The sequence below is a fragment of the Ceratotherium simum genome, chromosome 32 (assembly GCF_057802395.1).
Source record: "Ceratotherium simum simum isolate JZ-2026a chromosome 32, ASM5780239v1, whole genome shotgun sequence".
Lineage (NCBI taxonomy): Eukaryota > Metazoa > Chordata > Mammalia > Perissodactyla > Rhinocerotidae > Ceratotherium > Ceratotherium simum.
In genome coordinates, this window is record NC_141931.1 from 9,004,379 (window position 1) to 9,017,032 (window position 12,654).

The 12,654-nt window shown below is 40.0% G+C and overlaps 1 protein-coding gene across 12 annotated transcripts in view; it reads left to right on the plus strand.

The window, feature by feature from the left end:
• Nucleotides 1-12,654, plus strand: part of ABI1 (abl interactor 1) — a 117,901-nt gene that overhangs the window by 78,749 nt on the left and 26,498 nt on the right. For all 12 annotated transcript variants that reach the window (XM_004425273.3, XM_014783593.2, XM_014783592.2 and 9 more), the window contains exon 3: nt 11,063-11,239. In XM_004425273.3, coding sequence (XP_004425330.1) covers nt 11,063-11,239 — 177 coding nt within the window. The remainder of the gene's footprint in view (nt 1-11,062; nt 11,240-12,654) is intronic.

A 12,654-nucleotide genomic window follows, 5' to 3' on the forward strand; every position in this document is an offset into this window, starting at 1 on the left:
TATAACTGAATGGGGAGAATTTCTTAGGGCTTTATTCAGGGTGTTCTTCTTTTTTTTTTTTTTTATAATTTTATTTATTTATTTTTCCCCCAAAGCCCCAGTAGATAGTTGTATGTCATAGTTGCACATCCTTCTAGTTGCTGTATGTGGGATGCAGCCTCAGCATGGCCGGAGAAGCAGTGCGTCGGTGTGCGCCCGGGATCCGAACCCAGGCCGCCAGCAGCGGAGTGTGCGCACTTAACCGCTAAGCCACACGGCTGGCCCTATTCAGGGTGTTCTGATCATTTTTTTGGGTAGAATATTTCTGTTGATTGTCTTCTGTTCCCCATTGTCATTATTCTCTCTCACAACTCTTGGTGTTATTTGTACTTGTCATATTTAGTCTGTCAGAAGAGTTCCTAGTTGTGTTATATTAGCCCTAGATTATGCCTCTTACGTTACCCCAACTCAAAGGCCTTGTGTTAGACTCTGCATCTATGTCTTTGTTACTAGCCCATTGCAGTACAATTTCGTTTTATGTGCTGAAAGTGCAATATAAAATAAAATTCAAAAAAAAATTTTTAATGTGAGGACTTCCTTCAAATTAAGAAATTTTATGAACCATTGCATAATTTCAAAACTGGACAAGGAAGTTGTTAAACTATTTATTTTGTTGTCATTTGATGTTTAGGCAGTAAACAGAAGCCCTGTCCTGTGTTAAACTTAGTTCTTGAATTTTGTGAGCTTTGAGTTATAAATAAGGTCTCCAGGAACGTACTCATGCCTTAAAAGGTGATCGCTCTGTACATGTTCGTTCTATCCATTACTTCAAAATGTATCTCATCTGCATTCTGTTTTGCTTTATCACTTCTCCTTCAGTTGCTGAATCATCAAGCATCATCTTCTTTATCAGAACTTGTCTTTGGGTTTCTATCTTTTCTCTAGTTTGTCCTACTGATATCGATGTATGTAAGATCTGTTTTCTTCTTCCAAGTGAATTTTAGCCTGTAGGACTTGTTTACCTTGAAACTTTTTGAGTTTCAAGCTTCCAGAACCTTAATGTTGGCTCTGAGAAGTTCTCCAAAATCCTGTTGTTGATAGTGGCAAAACTGGAGATTTGAAAACAATTCACATTTATCGTATTCATTTTTTAAAATAGAAATCGTTTATATTTAAGGTGTGCAACGTGATGATTTGATATACATACACATAGTAAAATGATTACTACAGTCAAGCTAATTAACGTATCTTCTCACATAGTTACCTTTTTGGGGGAGAGATGAGAGCATCTGAAATCTACTCTCTTAGCAAATTTCCTGTGTTCAATACAATTTATTAACTATAGTCATCATGCTGTACATTGGATCTCTAGACTTACTTGTCCTACATAACTGCAACTTTGTACCCTTGACCAACATCTCCCCAATTACCCTCACCTCCCTGCCCCTGGTAACTGCCTTCTGCTCTGCTTCTATGTGTTTGACTTTTTTAGATTCCACATGTAAGTGAGATCATGAAGTTTTTTTTTTTTTTTTTTAATCTGGCTTGTTTCGCTTGGCATAATGTTCTCCAGATTCAACATTTATCATATTTCTAATACACAGTGTGATAATGTTGATATTTCATATTAATATTTTAGAAATACTTTACCTTAATTGCAGGGTTGTAGATTGGATAGTTTGATAAGTAAGATTCAGATGTGGTTAATACTTTTTAAGGACTTTTTTGTATCAAACTATATTATAGGTTCTGATATTATCCCATCCCCCATTTTGTGTAAGCAGAATGGAATCTTAGTGAGTTAAAGCTTGTATAAAATTTTGCAGCTAGTAAGTGAAAGACCTATGTTCAAACCTAGGATTTCTGATTTCCCATTTATGTGCCTTTTTTTTTTAAACCAGTGTTTCTCAGCTGTGCTTCATGGGTCTAGGGATTGCTGCAGGGTGGTCACCTGAGCCTCCTAGTCCCTCTCAACACAGGTTCCTCTTAAATTTTATCTTCAGTATATTAGAACTGAAAACTGATTTTCCTTATATCAAACTGCTGCTTTTGCTATGTAAAGATGAAGAAAACAGTGTGAAACTAAGGAAATTCAAGTATGAGAAGGAATTGGAATTAGTCTCCCAGGAAAAGCTAACTTTGGCTTGGTGAACATATGCATGCTGCTGTTATGCAAATGTTCCAGGCCTGTTCCCCTCCTCCTACCTGCTTTATTCACTCACCCTACCACATGGAGGGCTGTGCGGTGCCGGAGGGGTTGTGATTTGGACTTTCATGATTCCACATTAGGAGACTGGGGAGGGAGTAGACTCAGAGAAAAAATTTTAAGTAATTTGAAAAGGTGTCCTGAATAGTTCTACAGTGTCTGAGGGCAGTAGGAAGGGTGAAAAAAGATGATTTTCAGGATAGTTGTGGACGTGATGATGTTTGAGAAAAATATCAAAAAAAATTTGAACCATTTTGAATTTGTTTTTCCCATGAAGACTAGGAGCATATAGGATGTTCTTTTAATAGGATTTAAGCGGGTGAAATACTTTCAATTTTTTTCATTTTGTTTTCTCTGTTTCCTTTTTTGTAAAGATCGCCATGGTTGCACCATGGAGAGCAGATTAGAAAGAGGCTAGATGGATGCAAGTGGACCAGTTAGAAGGCTATTGCAGTAGTCAAGGTGAGAGATGATATGCTAGATTGACTAGGATTAAAGTGTCGGTAACAGAAGGAAACAAACAATTTCTGGTGTTTAAAGGTATATGTGACAAGATTTAGTGATATTGCATATGAAGTAAGTGCTAAATGTCTGACTTAACTTGATAGAGAACTAAAGTAGGAACATTGAAATAGAGTTGAGTAGACTATGTGTTTGATTTTAGGCACATTCATTTTGAGGTACCATTGAAATATCCAAGAGGAACCTCACACGGTTTTATGTATGATTCTGCATTGCAGAGGAGAGGTCTAGAATAGATATAGAAAAGTTTATGTGTGTATAAAGGGTAATTCAAGCATGAATGTGATGAGTTTGCCAAGGAGAGGTTATAAAGAGGAAAGAGCCTGGGACTAAAGCTGAAGGCACTGCCATCTGTCAGGTGACCTTGCAAAGGAGACAGAGAATGAGAGTTCAGGGAATTGGGAGCAAACCAAGGTGAGTGTTGGTCCATCTTTTTTACCGTCCAGTGAAATCTCTGTATTTTCCCTTTTATGGAGTTAAGAATACCCTAACTTAATTCCATATTAGGCAGAATTTAGCTAAAATTTGTACTAGCTAATCTTGTGCTTGACCTGTTAGAAAAAGAAGGAGTTGAAGAGATATGTGGAGGCATTCAAGATAAAAATGTAAGGTCTTTAACTACAATTTGTAACATCAATAACTGTATATCAGATAATCTTCAAAATTACTAAGGGAAGGGGGATGGTCAGAGATGTGAATTGTTTCACTATAAAAACAGATTTGCCTTGTTTCAAGCACTGTGAAGGGTCTAAGATTTTGCTGTTGGTGCAAGGTAACAATTAGCCTGCCATAGTTTCATAGATGCTGATAGAGGACACAAGACTTCTGGGTCAGAGACATAGGACTTTATTACTCATGACAATAGCAGGAGCCAGAATGTTAGCATTTGTGCCAGTTTCCCAAGCTCCATGCTCCATAGAGGAACGTGAAAAGGGCTGTGATGCCTGTGGTGATGCCTCTCCTGTATTGCGGTACAGTGTGTTATAAGAGTGGAACCTCCAGGTTACGGAACTCAAACTTTTATAATGGGCAGTAAGCCATCCTGACCTTTATCCTTGAGAGAGATGACATCTTTATTATACTAGGCAGTAAATGAATCTGCCCTTTGCTCCTGGAGGAGACATTTCTATCCTTCACGGCTGTTCATTATATAAACATACTTCACACGATAGTAACGAACAAAGAGAGGCAGTGCCTCTGCTTACAAGATGTACAGAAATGTGATGGACCCAAGCATAACTGCCTTCCAACAAAATTTCTGCCTCATTTCTAAATACCTTCTTGGCTTCTGGTAAAATTTCCCATGATTACACTCTTCATTGGTCACTGTGGTTATTCTGTCCGATAGAGCTGGGACCAGAGCCATTCAGTTTATATTATAAAATGTTTAATAAAGGTTACTTAACTATGAACAGGATAGCAGGATGAGGCCAAACTGCAGTATTGACCTCAGCTGTGCTCCCAGCTGAACAAATGCCATAAACCTTCGGGATCTGCCGTAGAGAGCCAGTCAGTTTCTGTACTGACTTTATACTTGATCCAAGGCATTAATCCGAGTACTGCAGAATGTATTAGAGAATGCACAGATTTGGCTCTGGCCTGCAAGGAGGAACTCTAGGGCTATTTTGTCATTCATAACAATCCTGGCCAGTGAGTTGAGACTGACCTGAATGGCTCCAGGGCTGAGGTGATGTCATTGATCACCTCAGTTAAAGTCAGGTAACAAATTTCAAACTTTTGAAATTGGATGATACCCGTTCTAGAGATAATTACCTCAGAGTGTGCATAATTAACAAGTCAGTCATCCTTCTAGGAGGGCCCTCCTTTCCCCACTAATCAAGAATATCCTCACTTTGGAGCTATCACAGTTGTCTGATGGTGTAGCACGTTTAAACATGATGGTGCTTGCGTAAACAAACTTGAAGGTCTCTTATGACCACCCTAACATACAAATCACTACATTATCTGGAGAGAGGTAAGTTAATGCCTGGTTTCTGCACAAGCACTCCTATGAAGAATGTATTATTTACAGTTGTTGTCCCCCTCTCCCCCAGATAGGACCTACTTAAGTCAGGGAGCACAGGCTGACACTTTCTCCGGTGTTGCCTCCTGGACAGCTGGTAGGCCTTAGGGCTCCCAGTTCGGTACAAATAATTGAGTCTAGTCCTTGTTTTTGGAGGGATTACCTGAAGGCAATCAGTCTAATCTGTCCTATTTGTTATCTGTGCCACCAGCCAGGTGGCATTCATCTGTCCCTTGGAATGACTGAATGATAGCTACAGGAATGGTGGGGGATGTGGGGAGGGAGGGCGGGCTAGGCACGACACCTGGAGGTATTGACAGGTGTTTTGTGTAGGAGCTGCAGGAGCTGACACAGTCCTCTGCTGCTTCCTAAAGACTTTCGGTGAGGTTAAGTTGTGGTCAGAGCTGTCCAGCAGGTTATGGCTGGCCCAGCAGTCAGTTCGTTTAAGGCACTTGCACAGTTTGGGAAAGCTGCACCAGGAAATTTTCCTTTGTGAGGAATGCTCCAGGGGTGATTCTGAAAGAGGGAGATCACTAATTTCCCTTCTTGTTACCTCCTGGGGTCTACAGTGTTTCTTCCACAGGCACCAGGGTTGTTGTTCTCCTGTGTGTCCCCTTCCAGTAGCTAACTTTTCCCTTTTTCCCACTTGTCCCTGACTCTCCCCCAAACCTTTTGTCTGGAAGGGTCAGGTGCAAGAGGGACAAGGGCATTTTTATTAAACTTACAGAGACCCTGTTATGTCTCCCACTTTGATCTGCATGGTCCACTGTAAGGGGACTTGGTGAGCAATATACTTACTTAACCAGGTGGTCATTATCTGTAATCTAAGACCACAGAAATCCAACAAGAAAATTCAAGTGGGTGAACTAGAATTAAGTTAAAATTTCGAAGGCCCTCTTTTGGCTGGGCTGCCACCCAGACGGTGTACCAATCAGGCCAACTTAGGGTTTCCATTAGAGGAAAGAAAGAAGTATCTTGTTCAGGAATGGTCAGGACAGAACCCAGGTGGCCAAGAGGAGATGTGTTCTGGGGGGACTGCCACATTCAGCTACGAAACTGCTTTACTGATGTGTGAACCAGGAAGAGGTAGGGAAGTAGTGTAGTCAGCAGTCTTTTTCAGTTGATAAAAAAAAATTTTTGTTTAATTGTGGTAAAATATACATGACATAAAATTTTCCATCTTTACCATTTTTAAGTATACAGTTCAGCAGTGTTAAGTACATTCACAGTGTTGTGCAACCAATCTCCAGAACTCTTTTTATATTGCAAAACTGAAACTTTGTACCCATTAAACAATACTTCCCATTGCCCTGTCTCTCCAGTCCCTAACAACCACTATCCTACTTTCTGTCTCTGAATTTAACTACTCTATGTACCTCATATAAGTGGAATCATATAATATTTGTCCTTTTGTGACTGGCTTATTTCACTCTACATAATGTTCTCAAGGTTCATCCATGTTGTAGCATGTGTCAGAATTTCCTTTCTTTTTAAGGCTGAATAATATTCCAATGTATGTATATACCACACATTGTTTATCCATTCTTCCATCAATGGATGCTTGGGTTACTTCCACATTTTGTGGCTCTTGTAAATAATGCCACAATGAATGTGAGTGTACAAGTATCTCTTGGAGACCCTGCTTTCAATTCTTTTGGCTATATACCCAGTAGTGGAATCGCTGGATCATATGGTAATTCTATTTTTAATTTTTTGAGGAAGCACTATAGTGTTTTCCACAGCAGCTATACCATTTCACATTCCTACCAGCAGTGCATAGCTGTTCCAGTTTCTCCACATCCTTGCCAACGCTTATTTTCTGTTTTTTTTTTTTTTTTTTTTTTTAAATAGCCATCCTAATGGTTGTGATATCTAATTGTGGTTTTGATTTGCATTCCCCTGTTGATTAGTGATGTTGAACATCTTTTCATGTACTTACTGGCCATTTGTATATGTTCTTTGGAGAAATGTCTAATCAAGTCCTTGGTCCATGTTTGAATCTGGTTGTGTTTTGTGTTTGAGTTTTTTGAGTTGATTTTGGAGGAGGCTGTTCTAGCACTCAGCAATACAAGATGCCTGTGATAGGGAGTGTGGAAGGCCATCAGATAACCTTGACTAACAGCCCATTGTTAGTGACTTTTCAGATAAAAACGTACCATTATCAGACTGCGGATGTTTGGAAAGTGAAAAACATGACTCAGATGAATGTCAAGGGCAACAGTGGTGTGGCTGGAGTCAGTTGATTGGACTGCAGTAGCAATACCATAACTTGAAAAAGTGTCATCAGCGATGAGGCATCACTGACAGTCTGAAGAGGGGGTCAGAGGTCTGATGTAGCCAATCTACCAGTAGTGCGTAATGGGGCCTCTCTCACCATGAGACAAATGGGTCTTTTACTGGGAGTCACAAGTCTGAGGTGCACTGGTTGCCTGTGCATCAGAAACATAGAAACGGGGCAGTGTGGGTTTCCTTACCAGGTTGGTTCCAGGTGGTCTCATCAGACAATGGGCCCTTACCATGGGCATCTGTATTAGTGACTCAGATGGTCCGATCAGCAACTGCAATTTGTCTCCACAGTTTATGGTCTGTCTTTAATGGTCTGTCTTTAGTATGTTAGTCTATAGTTTTCCAAGTGGCATACCAAACAACTAGGCCATTGGTAATAGCCCCAGAGTCAGTGAAAATATAACAAGGACAGCGTAGGGTTTCAGCTTAGCTCAATCATTGGTGAACCAGGCCCAGACATTCAGAGGATCCTCTGTGAATCAAGGGCCTCATTGAGCCAGCGGCTTTGGTTTAGGTGGCAGAATGGAGGATAAAATTTCCCCAGAGAGATAGCTGCCACTTTTCCATGTAAAGCTGTGATGCTATAGGGGCCAAGCTGGCTACATTCTTGAATATACTATTTCCATGTGATAAGAGAGGCTTGTTAGGCCCTTCCCACCTTGTTTGTCATTGAGTTTGAGTTGATCCATCCCCAAATGGGAAAATTTTCAAAAGAAATATACGTGGTGGCTGTGTTATGGAGGCATTGAATCCATACCCAAGGGGCATCTCCAGTGGATGCTGCTCCTCTTGCCAGAGGCTCCAGTCAATAAAATCATCCATGCACAGAGACTTGTACTCAAAGGGGTCATAAGGATTGTGGGGCGCTAAAGCTACCAATGCTTTTCTATATGTGGCTCTTCACAGTTGGCATAATCCCCTCTGGCACTTAGGAGCATTCACAGTGCAGGCATGTAATACCAATTATATATTCAGTGGTGAAAGCTACATATAGTAATACATTGATCTGATCCAAAGAGCCCCACCCAAGAGGACAGGTTAGCTTCTCTTCCCCACTGTGAACCCTACCCAAACCTCGGTAGCTGAAAACAGGTACCTTCTCCCTCCAAGGATGGACGTGAAGGTGACGTGGGCTCCTGTATCTAACAGAGCCATAAAACTTTGAGTCCCTCTCCTCCCCAGAGTGATCTAGCATACCCCAGGTGTGTTTGGTCTTCAGTTTCCCTTGGGGACTTGGAGAACTAAACCCCGCCCCTACTCACCTTTCTCTTTAAAGCAGCTGAGCTTGGGGTGTAGGAAGAGGTTGGGAGAGAGCAGCTCTGCACCAGTAAACAAGGTGTATTTACTTTTAGTTTTGAGCTGTGCTGTAGCTGCGTGCTGATCAACCAAATAAATCTGTGGTGTTTTTGGTCCGCCCCAAAGCCCTGTATTCTGTGGCAAGGTCATCATTACTGACATCACCTGTTTCTGTTTGGGAGCACCTTAATGCAGTGGCTACAGCCACATTGCTTTCTGACAGGAGCCATGTGTTTGTACTCTTTGGCTCACTTGGGCTTGATCTGCACAGTGGCATCATTGTTTTTGGGAGTCCACCTAATAATGCAGGCTGTTTGCTGCTCCACTGTCAAGATAACATCTCTTAAATTCTTGCCTGAAGTCAACATAAGGACTAGGGGAATTTGCTAAGGCCGGCAGGGCTGACAGCAAGAATTTATCTAGATTTCTTTGGGGCGAGTTGCTCATTCTCCAGTGAATCACCTTCATCATTTTAAACCCAGCTCAATACAGTAAGAGCCTGAAGACCAGTCAGTGCCCACGAGAGTTTGTCTCAGGGAGATTTACCTACGAGGACCAAAACTCTTGCATAGGAGACAGGACCCACTGCCAAAAGATGCTGAGGTCTTTTACTTGTCTCAAATGGATTGAATGTTGACAAGATGGGCTGGAGGAGGGGCTGAGCAATAAGATAGCCAGCTCTTGCCATTCTTCTTTAACAAGCATTATGTGCCCCACCCTCACATCTCCCAAGCAAACTAGCCAGAGTTCTAAAGATTCTTCTGGTTCTGCCCACAGTGGTTGCTCTTTCCTCCTTTCACGCTCGGTGTAGACACATTTCTCTGCAACGTTATCTGAAAGGGGACAGAACCTTCTGTGCTCCCCCCACCCTCCACCAGATAAATCGTAGTACTAGTTGTTTCCCGGGCAGACCTGCTGAGGCTGACTGTCAACTTATTGGAGAATTGACAGTAACCAGGGCATCATTCAGGCTGCTATCTTTGAACCTACTTCCTGGTACTCAGCCTGAAACTACCTCCTCAATTCAACCTCATTAACAGGCAGTAAAGTAGAGGACTGTTCATTGACTGATTGACCATACAATTTGGCGAAATGTTCACTCATAATTCACATGGACTTCTATCAATTCCTGTTAACTGGCCTTTCATTCCATTTCTAGAAAGCTTTATCTCTGTTAGCATTCCATCCTCATTTGCCAAACTGTCAAAAATTGTGAAGGGCTTGAGATTTTACCCTTCATGCAAGCTAACAAGTTAGCATGCCACAATTTCATGGATACTATTAGAAGACATGAGACTCTCGAGTCAGACAAAGGATGTCATTACTCACAGCAATAGCAGTAGCCAGAGTGTCAGGATTTGTGCCAGATAACCAGCCCCAATGTCCATAGGATACTGCAAAGAGAGCCAAGTGATGCCTGTACACAGAGTTGGGTGCGTTACAGGAAAGGAACCTCTCAGCTTAGGGTACCAGATCTTTTATAATGGGCAGTAAGCCTTCCTGACCTTTCCCCTGGGGGGTGACATTATTATATTGGACAGTAAACAAACCTGCCTTTGCTCTCCAAAGAGGAACTGTATCTTCTAAGGCTGTTGACTATATAAATATCCCATACAAAGGGAGTCAGTACCTTTTCTTGCAAGATGTGTAAAAATGCTAGACATGCAAGGAGAGTTGTCTCCCTGTACATTTTTGGTTACAGGTTCTTTCCCAAACAATTTTTTAAGTTCTAGTGAAATAGAATCTTAAACAAGCATTAACATTAAACTTTTTTTTTTGTGAAAAACCTTTTTCCCCTCTCTGCTACAGTTCAGTTCACATCCTTGCTTTTTCTCACCTAGACTACCATAATTGTCTCCTAACTGGTCTCATTGCCTATAGTCTTGTTCTGTCTATCCTCAACACTTCTGCCAGAGGGATCTTTTAAAATGCAGATCTGATGCTGTCACTCAAATTTGTTATTGGTTCCCCATTACTATTAGGACAAAGTTTAAATTGTTGAGCAGTTGTGTAATCATTTCTCATGTGCTGACTACTGTCTAGTTTTTAAATGTTGGCAACTAAACTACAAAAAAAATTTATTTTAAGCCATAAAGGCGAGTGCTAGGTAGGCTGCGTGCTGCCAGTTTTAACCTCTGCTCTTATTTATCATCTTTTCTCTTACACCTTTGTCTGCAACATGCAGTTCTTTCTGCCTTGAATAATTTTCACATTTGCCTCTTATACTTCTATTCATCCCTAAAATCTTACCTACTCTATAAAACCTTTAAGTGAACCCTTCTCAACCTAGTTAGGTATCTTACTCTGAACACCTTTAGAGTAATTTCAGATAAACTGTGCATGTGTCACTATAGCACTACCTCATTGTGTTGTAATTACTGATTTTTTTTCCTTATCTGCATCCCCACTAAATCACGTGTAAGCTACTCAGAGGAAGATCCTCCCTCCTTTTCCACACACACCAAATCTTTAGGAAGGAAAATTGCTTTCCTGAGAATTGTTTTGAAATCAAATCCATTGAATTAGCTGGCTTTTTATCTTTTAATCACTGTTAGATATTCTCTGTTTTGAAGCTTGAGGATATTAATTTGCTTAATTTTGAAGGGAAAGATATAGTATTCACTGGAAAATAGACAAGTGATTCAGTCCTATGGTCCAACCTATATGATATGTTCCAATATATATGGACATTATATATATTATTTACTATGCCTAATAATATTTTCTTGCTTTGTTTAAATTTAATATAGACCGTGGATATTCATAAAGAGAAAGTGGCTCGAAGAGAGATTGGTATTTTGACAACAAATAAGAATACATCAAGAACTCACAAAATAATAGCACCTGCAAATATGGAGCGCCCCGTAAGGTATATTCGGAAACCTATTGACTATACAGTTCTGGATGATGTGGGCCATGGTGTCAAGGTAAGCATTTTTATATTACATTAACTTGAAGTAATTTATCCAGTAAATGTTTTCGATAGAAAATATGGTGATAAAGATAATTTTCTTAAAGAATTAATAGATTCTCTTAGCTAGTAACTAGCGTTACAATTTTCAAAGAACATTTATTTAATACTAGTTGTGTATTATACTAAGCTTGGGGCAGAATTTTACCTGTGGAATAGGCTATATTCAAGAAGATGATAAAACTTGAAATGGCTGTTCATTAATTAAGCCTTTTGAATCCTAGACTAATATTATAAATTTGTGTTGTGAATACCATGTCTCGCTTTCACTGCTGAATGTTTAAAAATAAAAAATATATATGCTTTCCAGAATTGGTTCAGAAAGTAATTACTTTAAACCTTTTATCCCTAATTATGCGTATGTATTAATGCGTCTGTGTGGATGTGGATGTAATTCCAGCAACTTATGAAAAATAAAAATTGTAATTTTGTTCCATGAGACACCCGCCACTCCCCCACCCCCTACCCCAGCAGGCTTTTAGGAAAGAGATTATTTGTTGCCTATGTTCATTTCTTAGCATGGCAGAATTAGCTGCTCTTGAAAGATACCTGTAGTCTGTCTACTTTTTAGGTATTCATGGGTCATTTTGCAGGCATCTGGAATGACCTGAATTCTTTAGCCATCTCTGCTCAGGATAAACTATTCCTCTGAAATTTGGTAGTGTCTTTCCTAGAGGACCATTATTTGATTTTATTTCTGGTCTTTAAAATATTTATAATAATTTTTTTAGGAGTCGGCTAGACTCTTGGAGCTTTTCTTAGCTGGTTATCTGACTGGTGCTGTTGCTGGATCTGTTACGTTCTGAATTATCTGGGGTTCCTCATCAAGAGGAGAGTATAGCTGACAACACTGACCTTTGTTCTACTCTTCTCTGAGATTATTGGAATCTCCCCCTCACTGTCATGCTTGGAAATTATATGTAAAGTTGCGACACTTTGCAAATGTAGAGGAGGAGGCTACTTGTTTGTTTCTTGTATTTTTACCCAAGGATATGGCTAGGGATGTATAAGAGCTTAAATTCAGTTTCAATTTAAGATATTTTAGATCAGATTGATCCACAGGATTTGAATTTTGAGAGTCTGGAAGAACTTCTTTTGTATTATTACTTGCCTCGGGATTAAAAATTATATGTATACACACGTAATACATATACACGCGCCCACACACACTTACTGTCACTTAGTCACTTCCTGTTTTGCCTAATCTTGATTTTTCTACTTAAGCAATACACACTCTTAAAAAAATTCCGTTACCATCTTAGAAGTGAATATCCTCTATTATCCCTCCACTGATAGTTGTGTTGAACAGTTCAGTGCATAGTATTTAGCAGAGTATAAGATGAAATCAAATTTTACAAGGAAATTTTGGGT